The 25,145-nt window shown below is 33.9% G+C and overlaps 4 protein-coding genes across 10 annotated transcripts in view; 2 read left to right on the forward strand and 2 right to left on the reverse strand.

Moving 5' to 3' along the window:
• Nucleotides 1-11,415: 11,415 nt before the first annotated feature.
• LOC138181395 (probable phosphoserine aminotransferase) lies at nucleotides 11,416-13,880 on the forward strand. Its single transcript, XM_069116134.1, has 8 exons — nucleotides 11,416-11,548; nucleotides 12,141-12,271; nucleotides 12,424-12,536; nucleotides 12,667-12,828; nucleotides 12,904-12,998; nucleotides 13,094-13,263; nucleotides 13,347-13,607; nucleotides 13,745-13,880. Exons 1-8 carry the CDS (start codon nucleotides 11,474-11,476, stop codon nucleotides 13,851-13,853), a joined length of 1,116 nt encoding a protein of 371 aa, XP_068972235.1. The 5' UTR covers nucleotides 11,416-11,473; the 3' UTR covers nucleotides 13,854-13,880.
• Mesh1 (Metazoan SpoT homolog-1) lies at nucleotides 13,683-14,964 on the reverse strand. The gene is made up of 3 exons (XM_069116144.1): nucleotides 14,766-14,964; nucleotides 14,328-14,659; nucleotides 13,683-14,267 (listed from the first exon to the last, which is right to left on the reverse strand). Exons 1-3 carry the CDS (start codon nucleotides 14,962-14,964, stop codon nucleotides 14,136-14,138), a joined length of 663 nt encoding a protein of 220 aa, XP_068972245.1. The 3' UTR covers nucleotides 13,683-14,135.
• An 86-nt stretch (nucleotides 14,965-15,050) lies between these two features.
• LOC138181399 (zinc finger protein 830) lies at nucleotides 15,051-17,289 on the forward strand. Its single transcript, XM_069116141.1, has 5 exons — nucleotides 15,051-15,187; nucleotides 15,287-15,483; nucleotides 15,711-16,188; nucleotides 16,261-16,430; nucleotides 16,504-17,289. The coding sequence occupies exons 2-5, from the start codon at nucleotides 15,380-15,382 to the stop codon at nucleotides 16,643-16,645; spliced, it is 894 nt and encodes a 297-aa protein (XP_068972242.1). The 5' UTR covers nucleotides 15,051-15,187; nucleotides 15,287-15,379; the 3' UTR covers nucleotides 16,646-17,289.
• Nucleotides 17,290-19,095: 1,806 nt separating this feature from the next.
• Nucleotides 19,096-25,145, reverse strand: part of jus (EB domain-containing julius seizure protein) — a 45,384-nt gene continuing 39,334 nt past the window's right edge. For 2 of the 7 annotated variants that reach the window (XM_069116137.1, XM_069116138.1), the window contains one exon: nucleotides 19,096-23,001. In XM_069116137.1, coding sequence (XP_068972238.1) covers nucleotides 22,769-23,001 — 233 coding nt within the window. In that variant the 3' untranslated portion in view covers nucleotides 19,096-22,768. Of the gene's footprint in view, nucleotides 23,002-24,514; nucleotides 24,645-25,145 lie in introns of all 7 variants that reach the window. The other 5 variants (XM_069116139.1, XM_069116140.1, XR_011173500.1 and 2 more) reach the window with 3 other exon arrangements.

Below are 25,145 nucleotides of genomic sequence, written 5' to 3' on the forward strand. Positions count from 1 at the left end.
GAGACCTAGGAACTAAATGTGACTACTTTGACAAGAGGATTTCTCGCAGCGTTTTATCTATCAAATGCTTTGAGATTTCAGCAACTATATGGAATCTCGAGCGATTATGGAACACCGTGTATTGCGTCGGTGCTGCAGGAATAGAAATCGCATTATTATCTTATATATATTTGGATATTTTTTGTTTGCAGACTCACCGTTCGAGATGGCATTGGGACAGGCGGAGCGAGTTGGTGTTCGCAACGATGCTGAAGCGTACCGCACGATCGGGGACCCCATGTTCTCTAGTCTCTGCGCCTTTCGTTGGTTCGGTTTGTAAACTGTATCGGGATCAATGCATTCCCCTTTACAGTTTTATATTATTATATATTATTTTTATATATTTTTATATTTTATTATATTTTGTAATTTTATAAATATATACGTTGTATGTCTTATAGTTTAAAGAAAATTTGTATAGTACATTTTAACTTGTAGATTTAGTAGTACCGTTTCAAATATTCGCTCCATTATTCTGAACGTCAAGATTTTGTATATTTGCTTAATGTTAATTAACAGTTTTGTAGACTTTAAGAAATAAAATGAAATTAATAAAATTTGGAAAATGTTTACAATTTTTCTGCAATCTTCTAGTTCATATTAATGCCAAAAATCCTTTTCTTTCCAGCATACTGCACATAGCAAAATTCTGTCGCAGGCAAGAGGCCCGTACATGTGTCCAGGCTGTTGGCCGTCATCGGCAACATTATTTGGCCTGTCTGTGTATGAGATAAGGAGTGACGAGAGAGAATTGGTACGGGATAAACAAGGGTAAATAGTCTTTCCTTTTAGAAAATCGGGCATGAAGTTTTTTGGCTGACGAATGGGTCGCACCATGATCAAGTTGTACATAAACGTCTCATCACTCCGCGCTCCCGTACCTTGAACATCCAAATATCAACTAATTCCAAAATCGTCTGACGCGCGATACTCGTAGGCTTATTGTGACGAACTACAACAAATTGTAGCAAATCTTATTTGGTGAGCTCTAATCCATTTTGTTCGTTATCTGTGCAAATGTGTTTTCTCAGGTCCGGAAAAGTTTTTTCATATCTTGTACCACCAAGTCGTATGCGAGTTACTCTGGCTTATCAATATGCCTTGTTGAAAGTTGAGCAAGCTGAATACTGTCACAGCAGCTCTCTATCTTCCCATTTGAATTAAGATAATAAGAGCTTTTTGAGGTATGGAGTAAATTGAATGCATCTTTGTTGAGCCTAGATGATCCAGAATGGCGAACTACCGCAAGTATCGCAACTAATCTGAATAATAGCCATGCACGTATATGTAATATGTTTAATACGGATAGGAAATTATTTTGAAATTTAACAATCATTGCAATAATTATGTCGGTTCGGAAGTCATTTTACTAGATACTTATTTTCACAGATTTCAATTCACTTATCCATTGATTCATGTTGGAACAAATGAAGAACTTCACATGTTATTAGATTAACAAATAAAATGTATTGTTCCTGACAATCGGTATGCAGAATAGTAATGGAAGTAAAAGACTGGTTTATATTACAGTTCAAGCGACTGATAGTAGGCGACATTATTTGGCCTGTCTGTGTATGAGATAAGGAGTGACGAGAGAGAATTGGTACGGGATAAACAAGGGTCAATAGTCTTTGCTTTTAGAAAATCGGGCATGAAGTTTTTTGGCTGACGAATGGGTCGCACCATGATCAAGTTGTACATAAACGTCTCATCACTCCGCGCTCCCGTACCTTGAACATCCAAATATCAGCTAATTCCAAAATCGTCTGACGCGCGATACTCGTAGGCTTATTGTGACGAACTACAGCAAATTGTAGCAAATCTTATTTGGTGAGCTCTAATCCCTTTTGTTCGTTATCTGTGCAAATGTGTTTTCTCAGGTCCGGAAAAGTTTTTTCATATCTTGTACCACCAAGTCGTATGCGAGTTACTCTGGCTTATCAATATGCCTTGTTGAAAGTTGAGCAAGCTGAATACTGTCACAGCAGCTCTCTATCTTCCCATTTGAATTAAGATAATAAGAGCTTTTTGAGGTATGGAGTAAATTGAATGCATCTTTGTTGAGCCTAGATGATCCAGAATGGCGAACTACCGCAAGTATCGCAACTAATCTGAATAATAGCCATGCACGTATATGTAATATGTTTAATACGGATAGGAAATTATTTTGAAATTTAACAATCATTGCAATAATTATGTCGGTTCGGAAGTCATTTTACTAGATACTTATTTTCACAGATTTCAATTCACTTATCCATTGATTCATGTTGGAACAAATGAAGAACTTCACATGTTATTAGATTAACAAATAAAATGTATTGTTCCTGACAATCGGTATGCAGAATAGTAATGGAAGTAAAAGACTGGTTTATATTACAGTTCAAGCGACTGATAGTAGGCGACATTATTTTGCCTGTCTGTGTATGAGATAAGGAGTGACGAGAGAGAATTGGTACGGGATAAACAAGGGTAAATAGTCTTTGCTTTTAGAAAATCGGGCATGAAGTTTTTTGGCTGACGAATGGGTCGCACCATGATCAAGTTGTACATAAACGTCTCATCACTCCGCGCTCCCGTACCTTGAACATCCAAGCATCAACTAATTCCAAAATCGTCTGACGCGCGATACTCGTAGGCTTATTGTGACGAACTACAGCAAATTGTAGCAAATCTTATTTGGTGAGCTCTAATCCCTTTTGTTCGTTATCTGTGCAAATGTGTTTTCTCAGGTCCGGAAAAGTTTTTTCATATCTTGTACCACCAAGTCGTATGCGAGTTACTCTGGCTTATCAATATACCTTGTTGAAAGTTGAGCAAGCTGAATACTGTCACAGCAGCTCTCTATCTTCCCATTTGAATTAAGATAATAAGAGCTTTTTGAGGTATGGAGTAAATTGAATGCATCTTTGTTGAGCCTAGATGATCCAGAATGGCGAACTACCGCAAGTATCGCAACTAATCTGAATAATAGCCATGCACGTATATGTAATATGTTTAATACGGATAGGAAATTATTTCGAAATATAATAATCATTGCAATAATTATGTCGGTTCGGAAGTCATTTTACTAGATACTTATTTTCACAGATTTCAATTCACTTATCCATTGATTCATGTTGGAACAAATGAAGAACTTCACATGTTATTAGATTAACAAATAAAATGTATTGTTCCTGACAATCGGTATGCAGAATAGTAATGGAAGTAAAAGACTGGTTTATATTACAGTTCAAGCGACTGATAGTAGGCGACATTATTTGGCCTGTCTGTGTATGAGATAAGGAGTAACGAGAGAGAATTGGTACGGGATAAACATGGGTCAATAGTCTTTGCTTTTAGAAAATCGGGCATGAAGTTTTTTGGCTGACGAATGGGTCGCACCATGATCAAGTTGTACATAAACGTCTCATCACTCCGCGCTCCTGTACCTTGAACATCCAAGCATCAACTAATTCCAAAATCGTCTGACGCGCGATACTCGTAGGCTTATTGTGACGAACTACAGCAAATTGTAGCAAATCTTATTTGGTGAGCTCTAATCCCTTTTGTTCGTTATCTGTGCAAATGTGTTTTCTCAGGTCCGGAAAAGTTTTTTCATATCTTGTACCACCAAGTCGTATGCGAGTTACTCTGGCTTATCAATATGCCTTGTTGAAAGTTGAGCAAGCTGAATACTGTCACAGCAGCTCTCTATCTTCCCATTTGAATTAAGATAATAAGAGCTTTTTGAGGTGTGGAGTAAATTGAATGCATCTTTGTTGAGCCTAGATGATCCAGAATGGCGAACTACCGCAAGTATCGCAACTAATCTAAATAATAGCCATGCACGTATATGTAATATGTTTAATACGGATAGGAAATTATTTTGAAATTTAACAATCATTGCAATAATTATGTCGGTTCGGAAGTCATTTTTTTGTTATTTTTGAAAATATGTAGGATGTATAAAAGACAAATATAGGGAGGATACAAATAGTCTTGACTCTTCTGCAGAAGGAGAAAGAAAAATAAAGGGTGATAAGGAAATGGGCATACCATACAAATAATTTCAATATAAAGTCATTTGAAGCATGGTAACGAGCATGGTAGTGTTAAATTCTTAGAAATATGTAATACCCAAATGTGAAATTTGTATTATTTAAGTGTTTCAATATGTTAGGTATTCCTGGGTCGACACTTAGAATTTTTGCTTTAGAAAGTTGAAGAAAATTACATTTGTGACATGAATTTTATAATAAGCCTCCTGCTCTATGGGAAAGCCATCTAAACATATATGTATTGTTTATATATTATTGCTTTTATTATATTCACAAAAGAAGAAATAATGTGATGTTAATACAATGCGTCACAAAGTGTTCAAATGCATTGCGTCAAAATTTTTATGACAATTTTTGTATTTATAAAAGTTTTGTCTTGTTTTAATTACATAAGTACATGATACTTGTAACAAATTTTTGTTCCATCAGTTTTCCAGCAGGTAAAAATCAAAATATAATCCTTGAAGTCAAATGTTTTTCAGATTCAGAATTGCAAATTTAATGTAATTGTTTTACGGATTCAACAGTTTTCTCTTAGGTGGAATAATTACTTAAAACATATTACTTGTGCTTTTGATACACTGAGAACAGAAGAAGATCTCGTTGATGTAACTTTAAGCTGCGAAGGAAGAAGGAATAAGAGCACACAAAATGCTATTATCTGTATGTAGTATATATTTTAGAGATTTATCTCAGGTAGAGTGAAATTAAGAATTTAATAATTTATTACTGTTGACATATATTTTATAAATGATACTTATTCTATTTTAGGAAAATCCATGTCAGCATCCTGTTATAATATTTCGTAATGTAAAATTCGATGATTTGGCTGCATTGGATGATTTTATGCATCAGAGTGAAGTGAAAGTAATGGTTCAGGAACAATTAGCTAGTTTTTTAACAACTGCGGAACTGCTTGCTGTTCAGGGCCTTACCGATGGTACAGGAAAAGATACTGATAGTTTAGTAGAGGTATGTTTTTTCAAAATTGTTAAATATGATTAGATATTTTCTACTTAAATTAAAGTAATACACTTGTATCACGTTGCACTGTGTTTCAGGATGACATTTTTATATCAACGTTATTGTTTTTGTATTTGTAATGTAGCAAATTTTATTTCATACTAGTGTTTAAAAAAAAAATAGTTAAAAGTCAATAGATCTTGTTCGTATATTTGATTTGAATGTAATTAAATATAGTAATATTTTTACAAGATTTATGTTCCATATACAGGGTGGTTGGTAACTGGTGGTACAAGCGGAAAGGGGGTGGTTCTACGCGAAAAAAGATGTCGAAAATATAGAATAAAAATTTTTCGTTTGAGGCTTTGTTTTCGAGAAAATCGACTTTGAATTTTCGCTCGGTACGCGTGCACTTTATCACATCCCGTTATAACGGATCTCACTGTAGATCGTTGTCTCGATGGAAAAATTAAAAAAAAAAAAAAAAGAAAACAAAGAAAAGTAAAAAAAAATTTTATTCTATATTTTCGACTTCCTTTATCGCGTGGAATCACCCCCTTTCCGCTTGTACCATCTGTTAGCAACCACCCTGTATACATATATTTAGTTACTATTCTCTGCGCATTTCATACGAATTTCATAGTCTACAGCCTACTTTATTTATTATGTATGTAACTTAAAATCATTGGAATAATGATTTTTGCATTAACATTAATGTACGTGCCAAATAATACGTGCACCGGAAATAACGTTTACAAAATGGGGTACGCCCATGTAAATGAAGAATTTTAATATAATGTACAAAATATATAAAATTTAGCATTAAAATTGTCGCACATATATTTAAAAATTAATTGGATCAAAGTATTTTTCAAAAATTCTAAGAATGTAAGGTTAATGCAAGATTTTACACGGAACTAGTTTCCATTTTCGCGCGTGAGACTACGTCATAACGACAGGGGTGGGGGTATTTAGAAAGCGGCCATTAGACGCGCAGCGTGGGCTTCTGTTAGTCTTCGTCAGACTGTGTTGTGAGGAGGGTGTGTTGCTCGATAGTTTCAAATCTTTTGTGTGCAGTTGTGTGAATCTCTTCTGTTTTGTTCTACAACAAACACGATCCGGATACAGGTTGGTGTACTTTATTACTTATTCAATAATTACGTGAAATATTTCAGAAAGCTATAAGAAAACTACAAAGCCATCATCATGGTAAGGACAAAGAAGGGTCTTCCAAAAACTGACGCCGACAAGCCAAGTGAAACTGAACGATTAGTAACTTGGATTAAGAAAGTTCGCAGGAAAAAATCAAAGTGTCTCCGAAAACGCAGACGCGATTTACGGATTGAAGCAGTGCTGACGTGCGCTCTGTCCAAAGCTGAGAATGATTTACACATCCTGCAATTATCAACAGCTTCAAAATGGGAGCGAATTAAAGAACAATGCTTGCAGAACACAAATTATACAAATTATGAACTCCGCAATGGTGAAGACACAGAAAATCCGGGATTGTCTCAACAGAATCCTCGGGAAGAGCCATTGTGTCCTGAATTGAGCAGTTTAGACGATTTCATGTCTAAGTTGGCAGAAGTAAAAACACCGTTACAACGGTGAAGTAGCGGAAAAAATGCAAGCGATCAGGTTTGGGAGACCTAGGAACTAAATGTGACTACTTTGACAAGAGGATTTCTCGCAGCGTTTTATCTATCAAATGCTTCGAGATTTCAGCAACTATATGGAATCTCGAGCGATTATGGAACACCGTGTATTGCGTCGGTGCTGCAGGAATAGAAATCGCATTATTATCTTATATATATTTGGATATTTTTTGTTTGCAGACTCACCGTTCGAGATGGCATTGGGACAGGCGGAGCGAGTTGGTGTTCGCAACGATGCTGAAGCGTACCGCACGATCGGGGACCCCATGTTCTCTAGTCTCTGCGCCTTTCGTTGGTTCGGTTTGTAAACTGTATCGGGATCAATGCATTCCCCTTTACAGTTTTATATTATTATATATTATTTTTATATATTTTTATATTTTATTATATTTTGTAATTTTATAAATATATACGTTGTATGTCTTATAGTTTAAAGAAAATTTGTATAGTACATTTTAACTTGTAGATTTAGTAGTACCGTTTCAAATATTCGCTCCATTATTCTGAACGTCAAGATTTTGTATATTTGCTTAATGTTAATTAACAGTTTTGTAGACTTTAAGAAATAAAATGAAATTAATAAAATTTGGAAAATGTTTACAATTTTTCTGCAATCTTCTAGTTCATATTAATGCCAAAAATCCTTTTCTTTCCAGCATACTGCACATAGCAAAATTCTGTCGCAGGCAAGAGGCCCGTACATGTGTCCAGGCTGTTGGCCGTCATCGGCAACATTATTTGGCCTGTCTGTGTATGAGATAAGGAGTGACGAGAGAGAATTGGTACGGGATAAACAAGGGTAAATAGTCTTTGCTTTTAGAAAATCGGGCATGAAGTTTTTTGGCTGACGAATGGGTCGCACCATGATCAAGTTGTACATAAACGTCTCATCACTCCGCGCTCCCGTACCTTGAACATCCAAGCATCAACTAATTCCAAAATCGTCTGACGCGCGATACTCGTAGGCTTATTGTGACGAACTACAGCAAATTGTAGCAAATCTTATTTGGTGAGCTCTAATCCCTTTTGTTCGTTATCTGTGCAAATGTGTTTTCTCAGGTCCGGAAAAGTTTTTTCATATCTTGTACCACCAAGTCGTATGCGAGTTACTCTGGCTTATCAATATGCCTTGTTGAAAGTTGAGCAAGCTGAATACTGTCACAGCAGCTCTCTATCTTCCCATTTGAATTAAGATAATAAGAGCTTTTTGAGGTATGGAGTAAATTGAATGCATCTTTGTTGAGCCTAGATGATCCAGAATGGCGAGCTACCGCAAGTATCGCAACTAATCTGAATAATAGCCATGCACGTATATGTAATATGTTTAATACGGATAGGAAATTATTTTGAAATTTAACAATCATTGCAATAATTATGTCGGTTCGGAAGTCATTTTTTTGTTATTTTTGAAAATATGTAGGATGTATAAAAGACAAATATAGGGAGGATACAAATAGTCTTGACTCTTCTGCAGAAGGAGAAAGAAAAATAAAGGGTGATAAGGAAATGGGCATACCATACAAATAATTTCAATATAAAGTCATTTGAAGCATGGTAACGAGCATGGTAGTGTTAAATTCTTAGAAATATGTAATACCCAAATGTGAAATTTGTATTATTTAAGTGTTTCAATATGTTAGGTATTCCTGGGTCGACACTTAGAATTTTTGCTTTAGAAAGTTGAAGAAAATTACATTTGTGACATGAATTTTATAATAAGCCTCCTGCTCTATGGGAAAGCCATCTAAACATATATGTATTGTTTATATATTATTGCTTTTATTATATTCACAAAAGAAGAAATAATGTGATGTTAATACAATGCGTCACAAAGTGTTCAAATGCATTGCGTCAAAATTTTTATGACAATTTTTGTATTTATAAAAGTTTTGTCTTGTTTTAATTACATAAGTACATGATACTTGTAACAAATTTTTGTTCCATCAGTTTTCCGGCAGGTAAAAATCAAAATATAATCGTTGAAGTCAAATGTTTTTCAGATTCAGAATTGCAAATTTAATGTAATTGTTTTACGGATTCAACAGTTTTCTCTTAGGTGGAATAATTACTTAAAACATATTACTTGTGCTTTTGATACACTGAGAACAGAAGAAGATCTCGTTGATGTAACTTTAAGCTGCGAAGGAAGAAGGAATAAGAGCACACAAAATGCTATTATCTGTATGTAGTATATATTTTAGAGATTTATCTCAGGTAGAGTGAAATTAAGAATTTAATAATTTATTACTGTTGACATATATTTTATAAATGATACTTATTCTATTTTAGGAAAATCCATGTCAGCATCCTGTTATAATATTTCGTAATGTAAAATTCGATGATTTGGCTGCATTGGATGATTTTATGCATCAGAGTGAAGTGAAAGTAATGGTTCAGGAACAATTAGCTAGTTTTTTAACAACTGCGGAACTGCTTGCTGTTCAGGGCCTTACCGATGGTACAGGAAAAGATACTGATAGTTTAGTAGAGGTATGTTTTTTCAAAATTGTTAAATATGATTAGATATTTTCTACTTAAATTAAAGTAATACACTTGTATCACGTTGCACTGTGTTTCAGGATGACATTTTTATATCAACGTTATTGTTTTTGTATTTGTAATGTAGCAAATTTTATTTCATACTAGTGTTTAAAAAAAAAATAGTTAAAAGTCAATAGATCTTGTTCGTATATTTGATTTGAATGTAATTAAATATAGTAATATTTTTACAAGATTTATGTTCCATATACAGGGTGGTTGGTAACTGGTGGTACAAGCGGAAAGGGGGTGGTTCTACGCGAAAAAAGATGTCGAAAATATAGAATAAAAATTTTTCGTTTGAGGCTTTGTTTTCGAGAAAATCGACTTTGAATTTTCGCTCGGTACGCGTGCACTTTATCACATCCCGTTATAACGGATCTCACTGTAGATCGTTGTCTCGATGGAAAAATTAAAAAAAAAAAAAAAAGAAAACAAAGAAAAGTAAAAAAAATTTTTATTCTATATTTTCGACTTCCTTTATCGCGTGGAATCACCCCCTTTCTGCTTGTACCATCTGTTAGCAACCACACTGTGTATATATATATATATATATATATATATATATTTATATGTTATCCCGGGAACTTTATCATTTATGATGTATGATCAAAATTAAAACTTTTGGAATTATCTATTTGATTTTTATATATGTTATGAATTATATATTGTGAGAGATATTTGTAATAAAATTGAAATAAAAGAAATTCCGTTAAGTTATCGTATTAATATTTTGCATTAACACGTTTGTCACCCAACGTGATTCGGCTAAGTTTCCTGAGGGGCCCAAATCCAACCGCCGGTATGCAGAACGTAAATAAAGCGACAAGCGGGAATTCATTGTTTATCGCCTTCGATTCATTGTAAAAAAATGATTATTTAGTTCTGAAGTGGCGAAAGCGATAAGCTTTCCAGCTAGAGTATTCCGAGGGATCTTATGGCAGATATCTCAGATCTTTCATTTAGTCGAGAAGCATACTTGTGAGACGTACATCAGTGATTTTTTCATCCTCAAAATGTTCAGTAAACAGTGTAAAAATATATTTGAAAGTGAGGAGAGTAGTGATGACGGAGTCCACAGCTATTGTTTGAAGTGTCCAAAATCACTGCAAATGTGTTTGGGACGTTTTAACAAATACCACGCGATATAGCATAATGTAATATATTATCCAGAATATAAATTAATAAAAAGTATGGTATAATATGTTTTTGATATTTTTATGTTGTATATTCTATATATAGTATCCTATATTTAATTAACTCGAACAAGAAGAGCGTCACCCATACTTTGTGACAGGGCCCCCACAGAAGTATACCCGTCACATAGATATGTACGACGTGGCGACGAACGTGTTAATAACCACAAAATCTGAATCTAATCACGTGTTAGTCATATAAGTCAGTTTCGTAATCGGTAGATAAAACATTGCTGGGGGCATTAGTAGATTTATCAGAGGAATATAATCTTTAAAGAACACAAAATATATTATAATATTGTTTCATTTATGGAAGTGTAATTGTTATATTAGTTCTACTCTATATTGTAACAGATACTAATATAATATTTTTACATGATAAAAAAGATACATATACAGATTCAAGGAAGGACAAAAATTGTTTAAATCATTACTATCTCTTCAGGATATAATTATTGAAAAATAGTGATCAAACCTTTAAGATTAATTTTAATACATTTCCGCAGCTTCGTTTGACAAAGCGAACTTTAGTAATCGTATCATTATAAAACAACAAATCATTAAGGCCTAAATCCACATTCCTTGCTCATAAAGACCCGTTGAACAGATCTTCACGCAACGCACAAAGCAAAATAAAGCAACATATCACATGTGTGCATACAATGGTCAGTATTGACACGGTTTATTGATTTTATCTTTATCTGAATAAATTTTAAGAATTCACAGCAGTCAGTCGCATAAAGTGGTTACAAAGAAAACAGGAAGTGTAAAGAGAAAGTGCAAGGAAGTGATGCAACGAAAAAGAAAAGGCTTCGATTTATAACGATCTATGATTGTCCAGAGTGTTTAGAAATCAATAATTTTTGGTGTATAACATCTTAAAGTGCTGTAGAAAGTGACTACACAACGTAAATAGCGATAATTTAGTGCGATAAATCTACCAAAGTCTTTAGATAACGAGACACGGAGAGTTCAAACTACTTTCTGTATCAAATCCAGTTCAGTATTTCTATATCAGCCTCCGAGTAAAACAGTAAATCTCGCAATGAGTGATCAAACCAATATTTCAGAGAACAAAGTGATTAATTTTGGTGCCGGGCCAGGCAAACTTCCGGAACAGGTAACGCTGAAATTATTACATATTTTAATCGAGCCTATTATTTTTAATCTTCTAATTTTACTTTTTCTTCATTTTTTAAAATAAAGACATTATGTAAATATTAGTTCATAGACAATAGGAAGAGATGAGTTATAGAAATAGAAATATGATTTACGAAAGATGAAGATATTTCTCTTTTTTTTTTTATTTCTATAGGCTCGTGTGTATTAATTAACGTTTACATAAATATTATAATCTTCAATATCATTCACTTAATATTTCTTGTCAAACTGTTTTTGAAATGCTTTTTTCAATTAGGATTATTTTTATTTGCATGTACTCATTCGTGTAAGATATTACAAGCAATTTGGTAATACTTTTATTATATATATTATACGACTTATTAATTCGTTGGATTAGAATTAATCAAATTTATTTCTTCAGTTATCACGCACGTTTAATATCGTCAATATCAATGATAATAAATATTAAATTAATCTATACATGTCAATATGAGGTATTTTTTCCTCTCAAGATTAATTGTTTCATTTATATTCTTGTCTCTTTTCATCACAAATAAATTACACTGTGTAACGGTATGTTTCTTTTGCAGGTATTAAAACAAGTACAACAAGAATTGCTCGCCTATGGTAATACTCAAATCAGTATTTTGGAATTGAGTCATAGATCAGCTGAGTTCAAAAGCGTTATTGAAAATGCACAAGCAACGTTGCGAGAAATACTGTAAGTTGTTATGAAAATATAAGAAATATAATTTTCTTCTGAACAATGGCTCTCGTTAATCAGTCTCGAGTAATATTAGAAAGCATCTATGAATAACTTCTAGCGTTGATACATGTTTCTAAACAAAATAATGAATGGTTTAAATTTTACAGACACGTACCCGATAATTATAAAATTCTGTTTATGCAAGGGGGTGGAACAGGTATATTTGCCGCTGTTCCTTTAAATATGATGGCAACTGATACCGCAGACTACTTAGTAACTGGTAAATTTTTAAGCATTGTTCTGTGCCATAAAATATACAACCTACCAATATCAATAATAGATATAATAATCACTATCTAAAAATAAAGGTAGATAGTTTCTTGTATTTTAACGTAAATTCAATTTTCGAGGCACGTGGTCGGCCAAAGCGGCGAAAGAAGCGGCCAAGTATGGCAAAGTGAATTTGGTCTTGCCACCAACAACGAAATACACGGAAGTTCCTGACCCATCTACTTGGAACCTGGATCCCAATGCGTCTTATGTTTACTATTGTGCAAACGAAACAATTCACGGTAACTAAATAATAATACAAAAAATCAAGACAATAGCCTCAACGTGAATAATCAGAAAGTATCTCATTATTTAAGGAATCGAGTTTAATTACATCCCTGAAACGAATGGAGTACCACTGGTCGTTGATATGTCATCGAATATACTTACAAGACCTTTCGACGTTTCGAAAGTACATAATATTTATCCCGATAAATATTGATTATAACAATGAGTAGATCAATTATCATAATACCGATTAATTAATTATTATAATATATCTTTCAGTTTGCTGTAATATTTGCTGGCGCACAGAAAAACATCGGTCCGGCTGGTGTGACTCTCGTGATAGTGAGAGATGATGTTCTCGGTCATGCTTCGAAGTTCTGTCCAATAATGTTCGATTTTACTGTTATAGCAGCTGATAACTCTATACACAATACACCACCGGTGTTTCAGTAAGTATTTCTATAATAATGAATTTTGTATATAAATAAGAAAATATATTAAATTTTTATTGCCAATTTATATTGATTTTTAGAATATACGTAGTTGGGCTAGTTTTCAAATGGATCAAAGAACACGGTGGTGTTGAGGGGATGGAGAAACTGGCAATTGCAAAGAGTCAAAAGATATACGACGTGATCAACAAATCAAATGGTTTCTATTCATGTCCAGTTAAATCCGACGTAAGGAGTAGAATGAATGTGCCATTTAGGATAGGCAAAAACGATGAACAATTAGAAAAAGAGTTTCTATCCGGTGCGAGTGCACGTGGAATGCTTCAATTGAAAGGTCACAGGTCAGTACAAGTAGAAAATGAAACTTGTATATATAATATATATACGTTAAAAATTATACGAACTATGTTTTACACACACACACACATATTGTTGTTTTATTATCTTTTAAATTAAGCCTAATAATATTTAATTACAGATCAGTAGGTGGAATTCGAGCATCTGTGTATAACGCTGTTACTGTGGAGGAAGTAGAAGCATTAGCAAAATATATGATGTGGTTCTATGAAAAATATAATAAAAATTAGGAAATTAAAATATATTTACTGAAAACATTATTTGGTTAAGAATGACTTGTATGTATGTATAAGATACATAGAATATCATTACAAGATCTGTCAAGATCTGCCTTTCATATATCTTATAAAATTTGAATGTCAGTAAAAAATATATCTAATATAAAAACTTTCATTATCTTTCTAAATATCACGTAATATTATGTAATATTTAATGCTTCAAATATATTTTTACCTTTTTTTACATTTTGCAATGTTCAATTTCAAAATTATTGTTTTAATAAAACATTAACATTATGATATCAATGGCCTTTTACATGTACAACTTTCTCTATCTTGGGATACCTTCTTTGCAAATATTAGATCTAGCTCTCTTTCTAGATTAAAATTAGTTCTACGACATCCATCAACCACAGCTTTGGCCCACTGTAATTAATATTTTTTACAGAATTGATTAATATTTACCTTAAATGAGTCTTTCATTACCTTAAAGTATTCTTTTACTCTATCTTCTGACCAACCAACTGGTATAGCTTTTTGAAGATCTCTTAAATTATACAATTTATCTGCTAGCTTTATCAATTTAGCTTTGTCACTGCATTTAGGGGCATTCTCTATTTGTAATCTTTTACGTTCCACTTTTGGTAAGCTTTTATCATCAGTTAGTTCCTTAACAATGTTACGAACCTCTGTACCAAATTGAGTTTCTATCTCTTCAAATGTAGTATCAGTATCTTCTACAGTATCGTGTAAAAGAGCTGCTATAATTACAACAGGATCATGAATATTGCCTTCCTGTACCAAAATATTTGCTACTCCTAAAAAATATTTTCACAGCATGTTATAATTTAAAATTATGATTATATACTTGTTTTGTTTGATATTTGTTTTATAAAACAAACTTGTTTTTAAAAATTTACAAACCTATTGGGTGATTTATATATGGTGTTTCGTTTTCATCCTTTCTCCTCTGATCCTTGTGTTTTATTGCTGCAAAATTGGCACATTTGATTACTATTGATAACAATTCTGCATTAGTCAATTCTCTGGAACATAATTTGCAAGATCCGACTACAGTCAATGGATCGTGATTGACACATGGTACAGAAATATCATTCTCCATGTTTAATCTGTTGCGTTATGCCACAATCTTCCACCTCGTATCTTATAATTAAATTTAAAAGAATTATTGATAATATTGGATATTATAGCGACAAAGAGAAAGCTTAATGCTATGAATAAATTTTTCTGAATAAATAATTTTTTAAGAATTATAAAAATTATAAAACACAACAGTTATAAAATATACTCTTTTATTTAATAATACTACTCTACAACGAGAAAAGGTTATAAATATATAAAAATAATTCTCTCTACTAGACGTACTTTAGAAATTATTTTGATTGCATCAATTAATGTTAGTTAATTTTGAAACTTGACAATAGAGGAGCTACAGATACCTAACAAGAAGCGTACAAAACATAACCTAAACATTGTGAGTTGTGTTTGTTACTTAAGAGCGTAATTTATTTCTGAAAATGTCACTCAAAAGAAAATTAACACAAGATGACTTACGTAAAGCTATGAGTGAACACAAAAAGAAAATAGGAGCGGTTAAAAAAATTGAATCGCCGCTGGCAAAATATCCTTTTTATTGCGGTTTTATATATTTTAATAAAAAGTTTTTCTATATAGTTCGTTTTGCATTATATTGTTTTAATTTTTGTTTTATAATAACAAAATTTCGTTAATATTCTATATATTTAAGAGTAATAAAATTTAAGTATATTTTGCATAAAATTATCATTCCAAAAAATAACATTTTAGAGACTAAAATATTTTTGAAGAATCCTTAACCATGGTAAACACATATACAGATGCAGGACAACTTATGTGTATTTTATGCAAAACCATTGTACGCAGCGAGGCAGTTTGGCCAGTACATTTAAACTCAAAGACTCATAAGGAAAATATTATATTAGCAAAGAAAACAAAACTAGAAACAAATCCTACAAAAGCTCAAACGTGTAAGAGGCCTACATCTCCTTTACAAGAATCATCAACAAATAAGAAAATAAAGGGTATATTAAAAAATTCTACACAGTCAGCACAAGTTCTGTCAAGTTTACCATCAGATTTCTTTGATAATCCTAAACAAGTCAATTGCACTATACCATCAAGTACTCCTATAATTACACAACAATCTGAGAATGATAAAGAACCTGTACATGAAAAAGATTTGAAAAATGTAGAAGTAGAGGAGGAAAAAGAAAAGGAGAGAAGTAAAGATGCAAATCAACCACCACTTCCAGAAGGATTTTTTGATGATCCAGTTCTAGATGCTAAAGTAAGATCATTGTATAAGAATTTTCTGTAGTAATATAATGTTAAGTCGAGTAATTTATGTGGGGATTTTTAGGTGCGTAACGTAGAATATAAAAATCCTATAGAAGAGGAATGGGAGAAGTTCCAGAAAGAAATTAAAGAGGAAGCGGCACAGTCTGCACAAATTATTGCAGATGACCAAGAAGAAGCAACAACAGAAAGACAATTAGATGAAATAGAGGAACAAATAAGACATTGGTCTAGGTAATTTAAATCATAGTGAATTTAATTGACTCAATACAGATCATAATGAATAAACGAAGTATTATTTTGCTAGGGTAATGGATCTTGTAAAACGTAAAGAACAGGTGCAGGCTACTGACAGAAAACAAAAAAATACAGATGAAGATGTATCCAGTGAAGACGAAGTCGATTTCGATGAATTCCTCGATTGGAGGGCCAAAAATTCTTATAAATGAAATTTCTAATTAATGTACAGTATTTATGACTTTGTAAATATTTATATGGGTAATTTCAAAAGTACTTTTAGAAGTACAGAAAGTAATATCCAGAAAGTTGTATTAATTAAATTTTCATATAAAATTCTGGACATTGTTTGTATAAAAAAAAAAAAAAAAAATAGAAAAGAATAGAAAGAATAGAAAAATGTTTGTCACTCCTGTTTGAGGAAGAAAACGAGTCTACAATTTGTACAGTGTATTAAGATTTTATTAAAACGAATTCAAAGAGTCAGAATATAATTAAGTTTCAAATACAATTGTTATAGATTATTAATTTATCCATTACAAGCTATAATATGAAATGTATAATATAAAGGTTACAAGGTAGGCTAAGCCGCTAGTAAAATAGTGTGAGTAGTATATTGCCAAAAATTTAACAATATCCACTTTCGTTACATACCAGACATTATAAAATATTGAAAATCGAAAAATGAGAGACTCGCATACTCGTTTTTTACCCGCACCCATCCACGCGCAGTAACTAGGAAATTCTACAATATGTACCTAATCGCTAATTAAAAGTTTTTCGCGTGAGTTTCATCTAACATCTGCGTCGAACGATATTACGTTATAATCTCTGAAAAGTTACGTCTCTGTAAGATTCCACTTTGCTATCTAGAAATCCTGCATTTTAAATACTCTTAGTGTTTTACAACGTAGCATGTAATCGTGTAGAGCTTAATTTTTATTTTTACATGATTTTACTTCTTTTTTTTCTTTTTGTAATCGAGAAGCGAGACCTACATTTTACGACTATATCGTGTTTGTGTATCTGTATACCATATGTATATAAATATCTCGAGACGAGTATATAATAATTCTTTCTTTTTCTTTTTTTTTTACGTTATTTACTCTAAATCGAATCACAACATTTCTTCATCGCGAACCGTCCAACGATCATAGTAATCGAACATTGAGAGACGGATCATTGAATTTAAGCACAAAATGCGATCAGACGAAACTTCTAAGCTTATCCTTAATATATGTAATTCTACAGAAGCTCAAACGTGCGTACACGCTACGTAGTCCCTTAAAAGCAGGCGGTGCCGGTGATTACATTAATTCGTTACAATAATATTACTAATGTTCAGAAGAAATGAATACTGGACCTTAACGATATTCATTGAACGATCGTTTATAATACAATCGGATAAATTGTGTTGGATACGAAAGGGTTACGCAGGCAAGGCTGTGTAACAAGAAATTTTTACAAAATCACGAAAGTCTCGGCTGAAAGATCGTTTCCTAAGGACGTTTTATATATTTATTATATATGCATGTATATTGTATTTCGACAAAGCACTGACGAAGATAGTTCCTCGCGGACCGACGATCTTTCATTTCGACCTTTTCATCTCTGATCAATTTGATTTGGATTCAGTATCGACAAAGGTATTGTCTAATTTTTTGATTTAGGGATGTTCCATCGTTGTCAGTAAGAATTGTCGGTTTCTTGTGTTTCTTGTTGCGTCTTCCGGTTTATCGAAGTGTTCTGTTAGTTTCTATTGAATGCGACGAACGCGGAAGAAAATAGCGTCGTCGATCGAGTTATCCACAAAGATATCAAAAGTGGTCACTGGTTGAACTTTATAAGATGATTTACTTGAATAGTGATGAGTACATATACAAGTACTTATGTAGTTGGTATCGTCACAGAGAGTTCGTTTGGGCATGAAAAACCGATATTTTCGGAACAACGTAGTCCCACGAGAACGAGAAGTAATCCAAACACTTCCCCATATTTGGATTACAGTATCGTTCTTCCGTGTATCTATAAACTGTGACAGTTCAGGGAACAACAGCTTGCCTTGATCTTTCAGACGATTCTATTATTAAAAATCGATCCAGGATCACAAGAGGATTCTTAAGCGACCTTCTTTACAAGAAGTACGGACTTGCTGTCCTATGATCGATGGTACTGGACAATTTACCGAACGATTCCTGTTTCTCTTCCTCTGTATCCTTAAGTTTGATGTCCCTGATTCGAAGTTCCTTATATAGTCGTTTCACGAATATAGTCGAATCACGAAAGTATGTTTCTCAAAGGAACGAAGATTTCTTGTTGTAATAGATCGAAACGATCGGCTGTGATAAATGAATCGAGACGAATCAACGATTTGATTGATCGTTAGGTATTCGGAAGGAGAATACGAAGGAAGAAGAGAATTTAACGAGAAAAGAAGGATAAGACGTTAATTAGTCGTAAGTTTCCATATCTTGGATCGTTATCGACGATTATATGAGAAACAGAGCAAAATTGTTTACTCTTCCTATGTAGGAAACGTTTCTCTGGATCGGAGGGCGCGATGAAGAGCGGAATATTCCATCGTTTTACGATACAAGAGATTTTACAAAAGTGAGCGAGTGTCTTTGTGTGATAAAGACGAGGCACACTGCTTGTCTCTTCGTTAATTTTCCTTTGTTTTGTTTTCGTTACCATAAAAGCGGAGGGAAACTAACGACTCGAGAAAAGCATCTTAATCGATACTGCTCTAAATCGCGTTAATTATTATACTAGAGATATTCTTACAAGCGAACGATTACTTTCCACAGAGCTGTATTATAAATCGAAGATTGTTTCAATGGACATTTCGTCGAGATACAAAGAACGCGATATATCGAGTCTCGGTTACTTAATTAGATATGGAACACTGGAGGGTACGTTCTATCCGAAAACTGAAACCTTCCCCGAATTTCGTTTGCGGATCAGATCGATCCCTCCTCGTTATCCTCTTAAATCCTTATCTAATAAACATTTGCTCGTCTCTCTTGTTCACAAAACGCAGCTGCATTCTTTCTTATTTTGTCCGCTTTTTTTACATATTTTTTTCTCATATTTTTGTCATTTTTTTTTTAAATTTTGTTTTTAAACTTTTATATTCCATTCTAAATCCCCCACGAATATCACATACGCTCATTAATTCAATTATCGCTAAAATCGCGCAATCTCGGTTATCATTATTGATGATCGTTAAATGATCGATTTAAGATAGCGTTAATCGTTAAAAAGACATCCCTAAATTTAGTTGATACTTTACGGCGAGGGTGCTATACAAATTTAACGTTATGTGTGCAGAAGACAAGAGTACATTTTAGGTGCGGGATCGATAATAACTAAGCGAGTCGAGCTTACACGATATTATATAATATCTATGAATTATCTTCTGTAAATGTTAAGAATAATGATAATCATAATAATTAACAATAATATAACAATGACGATAGCAAGAAGAATCTGTTAGCTATACGTTGCACATAGATCACAGAGTGGATACAGTCGCTAGGCGTTCAAAAAATTAATCTACAAATAGTGCAAATAGTGCCAAGCCTAGTATTATATATGTATATATAATTTTCTTCTTCTTTTATATTGGTATATATATATATATATAGATTTATATATATTTATTCATTTATTTAATTAATCTCATCTGTTTTTTATATGTAAATATGTACTATGTACGCGAGAGCGCAGGCACTAAATTGTTGAGATACAATCGTACCGGACTATCGATGATTCTCATTACTTACTCGGGAAGAAAAAAAGATGATTTCAATGTGTGTTTGTGTATAGATATATCGATATAGCGTGTCTGTACGTGTATAAAGTATCATCGTGAATCGACGTTAGCTTTCGATAATGAGGTTTGGTGCAATTAATAATAAACTAATACAGTCGTGTAAACGCATACAATTTGTGTTTGGTCGTGTTCTATCTAAGGTGAAGCCTCTCGAGGTGATTTCGTCCATTCTATTCTTTTTCAATCTCTTTGTTCTTATAGTAAACTTACTAGCAGTTGACGCGAAAAAATTAATCCTTACAAATTTTTTAACACGCGAACCGTTCTTTTACTATCATTTTTGACGAATATTCTTTCTCGAGCAACGAATAGAGCTTGTCTTACGAGGCAGGCGGCTATAGAATGAATCGAGTAAGACACGTTCGCAAAGTTCAGAAGCATGTGAAAGTAAATCTTATGGAGCACTCGATAAGAAGCGATAAGGGATAAGGATAAGTCGGACGAACAATCGATCGTGGGTGAACGGGTGTAACGCCTACGAATCTCACGGCGATGAGAAACGACCGTGCCGAGCTTACGTGTAACCCCCATGTATATAATACGTACATGTAAGTACCGTTATCTTCGTTTCCTGTTACGCGTAACGAACATGATCGCGCACGATTTCTTGTTAATCCTTACTTTAAACATGTTTATCAAGGAACAGATACATTTCTGCTCGATGGTGTGCTTAAATATCACGCGGCTTAATTGGTTCGCTACGCTATGTATGTAAGAAAGTATGCGTAGCGTTACCCCCACGATGTCGGTTCAAACACTTTTCGTCTGGTCCCATTCGTGTTGGCTTCTCGAAAAGAAAAACCAGAAAAGATTGCTATCTTTCTTCTGGCATGAACGATCGGTACTTCGTCAGTCGATATCTTGTGTTGGGAATACGTAATTCACAGAAAGGATCTGCCAGGAAGTCATCCACAGGCGATCCTCTTGTCATCGATAATAATCTCGCGTTTCCCGCAGCAGACACCTCCTCGATTCCTTCGTACGATAATAACACGTATCGATTTTGTATCAGACCAGCTGACGATTTGAAATACCTACGTACGATAAAGCGCAGCTACTACCACATCGGAGTTCCATCTTTTAGCTCTAATTAAGATTTCGATTACTGAAGAAACTATCCGTTGTGGATCGTAAAATGTAGAGTCAATGTGTGTGTGTGTGTGTGAGTGTGCATACGCCATAAGGTTACATTTCACGTTGAAAAAATCGAGTACTTTGTACGCTGGTGTAATATTAAAAATACACAATACAATAGGATAGTAGAGATAAAAGACAGAACGCGATGGATACGAAGATTATCTCTCACGGACGAGCCGATCTGTATCGATCGATTTGGCTGATTGTTGTTCCGCGATCGTTGATGGATCGCCGTTTTTTTTAGCGTTCGTCGAAAACGATAGTTGGCGTTTACAACTTTGTTAGAAAGATCGACCAACGCGTCGAGTGTTACTAGATTCGACAGTATCGTTTATAAAATACGAATTCGTTTCTATCGGCTAGAGAGTGTTTAGCTTGAAAGCGATGAATCCTTTTAGCATAAGTGACCATACTAATGGCGAAACGTACGTTTTCGTTTGGTCCAAACATCGAAAAACATCGCAAATCGACGTAAAGCTTCGTATTTCCTGGACGAGTGACGTGGAAACACGACATTTCCATCGTCTTTGCTATGTTCCGTCTTCAGATTTCGTTGACCCGTCTGTAACGCGAACCAATAGCAAACGAATAGACCGAAAACGAGGAAGCTTCGTCTCACGAATAGAATCACGAATCGCGAGGCTAAGCTTCCCTCTTTACTCGTAGAAAAGAATTATGCTTCTTCCCTAAATTTCCTGCCTTCTTTCTTAAATGCAACAAAATCTAAACGACCTATGAGAATTTATTTGCTAGAATTTGCTTGCGGTATTTCAAACGCGTCTCGATAAGATCCTCGATAAGATTCTACGGCGAATTCGACGCGATCATCCGCGTTTCTTTATGCAAAATGTTTCGAACGTTGAACCCTTTTTAACGGTACCATAAGTTACGTTTGTCTAGCTTTATCAAAATCGCAAATACAAACTCGATCATTCTCAAACCGAAATTAAACAATGATTATCTCGCAATTAGTAAAAATCGCAATATTGTTTCCCACATTCTCTGAATTTCTCAAATTATACATAACTTTGATATTACCTTTGAACTTTGTTTCATAATCGATAATAACAACGAATGTCTAGTATGCAAACGCACGTTAATAAATAATTCTACAATTTTGTACCAAAGCAGCAGACGTAAGACGCAAACGAGCGAATCTTTTCGTGTCGAATAAAAAAGAGGAAATAGAAAATAGATTTTAGAAATGTGAATAGGATAACAGTTTTGTACGTTCTGAAAAAGAGATTGCTTAAGTCGCTTCGAAGACGATCTTTTCATTGCGGGCGACCTCGCGATCGTCGTTGGAAGGAAAATGGCATGGCAACGATGATCGTGAGGGCTGTGCTTCCGTTCTCCAGCGGATCTACTTCTTGGCATCGAGAATTTCTACGGTGACGTTTTCCAATACTGTTTCCGTCATGTTGTTCGGTTGATTCGGTGGGGACTTATTCGATTTCGTCGAGACGGCCGATGCGTTTCCACTACTGCTGCGACTTCCACGTCGTGATCCTGTTCGTGAACCTGGTGACAGAGATTTTCTTGCTAAAGTATCGCGTGCTTTGTCGCGACCGCATGCCTCTGACATGACACGAAAAGCTGGAATAAAATTGAAAGCATGAAGAACCGCGTTCGTTTCGTTGCGATCGTGAAAGAGTTACAGTGGCGGTCGTAAATTTCACGTGGAATATTTCGCAGAGAAATTCTATTCGACAGGTTCCTTCCTGAATGTGAAAAACTAAAACGAAAATCGAAGTTGTATAATACTATTTTTCCATTTTAGAAGAAGAATTTCATTTACAATTTTGTTTGACTTTATAAATTATTTATATTTCATAGACTAATTCTATAATGTTACATATCTGTGTATCTGTTTTTTTAAATTTTATTTTATTCATTTATTATTATCACATCGTAGTTCATTCACCCTCAAATGCTATATCGGGTGAAAGTTGATCGCAGCACATTCTTTTTTCAATGTTCATTAATAGAGTTAAATAATCGGTGTTAAATGCTGCATAAAATGTTAAAATATCAAACTTAAAGCTTTTTGCGGATAACTGTAACTTCGTTTCTAACGTTTATTGTTTTCTTCCAATGAATATTTGCGCTTCCAACCGCCACTGTGTGAGTTTGCATGCAAATTGTCTAACTCTACAAGTGCTCGAGAACTCGAATTGTAAAGGTGTTTGAAGTGAAACTCGACTCGATCGATTTCACCGTGAATGAATCTTCAGAGAGGAAAATAGCAGCATGGGCAAATCTTCGTTTGCTCGTAAAATAAAACGGCCGATTACGTCGAGGCTTTCATTGACCATTAACGGTGAAATCAATGGATAATCTATCTTACCGTGTAACCGAGATGCATTTCTCAAATGCGATCCGGTCTCTTGTAAAACTACTTCAGAACTCCTTGCGATAATGAAAACGCACGCGTATACTACTTTATCGATTCTCGTTGTCGTAACTCGTGTATCACACTATTAACTAGTCCGTTTGTACTACACAGAGGAAATAAAAAATGTCTTTCCTCGCAGAAAAATTATCTATCGATTATACGTGCTAAATACTACGTTTTAATTGTAAAAATAATTACTTATAATATAACGTAATAATATTTTTATTTTTAAAGTAATTATTTTCGAGATAAATTTACTCGAAGAAATAGAAATAAAATGGTCCGAATGTTTTCTTATTCCCTCCCAATTTCATCTACAAACTTTATTGTATGCCAATAATGGAAATAACTAGTTAGACTATAAACGTAATCGTGGCTTTGAAATCGCGATCTCTACGACAGAATCATCATCATACGCAAGCAACGGTCTTTTACTGTAGCAAGCAACTATAGTCGTGATCCTCGAGAACGCTAGATAGAGGAGACTCGGATCTATTTGTGTTTGTAGAACAACTCACACACTTCTAGGCTCGAAGTTCTGACGTATCCGAAAGAGGGTAAGTAACCATAATATAGGGCTATATACAAAATATACACACACACATATATAATGTGTATATATATATATATACATACATATGCTAACATGTGATAACATCGTAAGAATTATAAGAAAAAGTGTAATAAAAGAATTCGTAAGAATACGAAACTTACCCTCTTTGAAGGACGCGTCAATTTGAAAAGTTTTTTACAATAGAGCACCTCATAGGTCCACGGTACATGATAATCAAGAACAATGGTCACAGACGGGATCATTAAACAGACTACTGCTATAGATGGTCGACTGCAAAGAGAGTCAAATCCATTAAAAAAGAGGAACATGATTATGGCGAGTTAAGATGCATCGTTCTGTCACGGCGCTTTTAAGATCAGTCTCGTTATATCGTTTCTAATGATCTACGACGATTTCTCAAACCGTTTAACCCCTTGACCTTACGCATTTTGATTCAAAAATGTATATCAAATATCAATTCTCAGTATCTTTCTAATCGCGTTGCGATCCCGGAATTACAATCTTGTTCTCATTTTAGCAAACGAAAGGGATTTCCAATGTTCTTGAGATATCCTTTGGCGTAAAAAAGTACAATTAGGCTGAGACCGACGAATAAAAAACATAGCAATTAAGGGTTAATCAATTGAGGGTTGTTTCGAATAATCGTTTAGTAGCCGGCCAAAGGGTTATCAATAGGTTTTTATTTAAATCTATTCTTTTGTTTTATTCATTATCGTTCACCTTCGAGTTTCACTTACGAGTTTTGATGCAATTCACTTAACAATTGTCCCA

The sequence above is a fragment of the Bombus flavifrons genome, chromosome 7 (assembly GCF_040668555.2).
Source record: "Bombus flavifrons isolate JBK064 chromosome 7, iyBomFlav1_principal, whole genome shotgun sequence".
In the NCBI taxonomy this organism is placed as follows: Eukaryota; Metazoa; Arthropoda; class Insecta; order Hymenoptera; family Apidae; genus Bombus; species Bombus flavifrons.

What these genes read in the sequence shown, in the direction of transcription:
- LOC138181395 (XM_069116134.1), top strand. Translation starts at nt 11,474, where the DNA reads ATGAGTGATCAAACCAATATTTCAGAGAACAAAGTGATTAATTTTGGT. An exon ending in CAGGCAAACTTCCGGAACAG is followed by an intron (nt 11,549 to 12,140) that starts GTAACGCTGAAA and finishes TTTCTTTTGCAG; the next exon opens with GTATTAAAACAAGTACAACA. An exon ending in GACCTTTCGACGTTTCGAAA is followed by an intron (nt 12,999 to 13,093) that starts GTACATAATATT and finishes TATATCTTTCAG; the next exon opens with TTTGCTGTAATATTTGCTGG.
- LOC138181399 (XM_069116141.1), top strand. Translation starts at nt 15,380, where the DNA reads ATGTCACTCAAAAGAAAATTAACACAAGATGACTTACGTAAAGCTATG. An exon ending in ATTGAATCGCCGCTGGCAAA is followed by an intron (nt 15,484 to 15,710) that starts ATATCCTTTTTA and finishes CATGGTAAACAC; the next exon opens with ATATACAGATGCAGGACAAC. An exon ending in ATCCAGTTCTAGATGCTAAA is followed by an intron (nt 16,189 to 16,260) that starts GTAAGATCATTG and finishes GGGGATTTTTAG; the next exon opens with GTGCGTAACGTAGAATATAA.
- Mesh1 (XM_069116144.1), bottom strand. Translation starts at nt 14,964, where the DNA reads ATGGAGAATGATATTTCTGTACCATGTGTCAATCACGATCCATTGACT. An exon ending in ATATATAAATCACCCAATAG is followed by an intron (nt 14,660 to 14,765) that starts GTTTGTAAATTT and finishes AATATTTTTTAG; the next exon opens with GAGTAGCAAATATTTTGGTA. An exon ending in GAGTAAAAGAATACTTTAAG is followed by an intron (nt 14,268 to 14,327) that starts GTAATGAAAGAC and finishes TATTAATTACAG; the next exon opens with TGGGCCAAAGCTGTGGTTGA.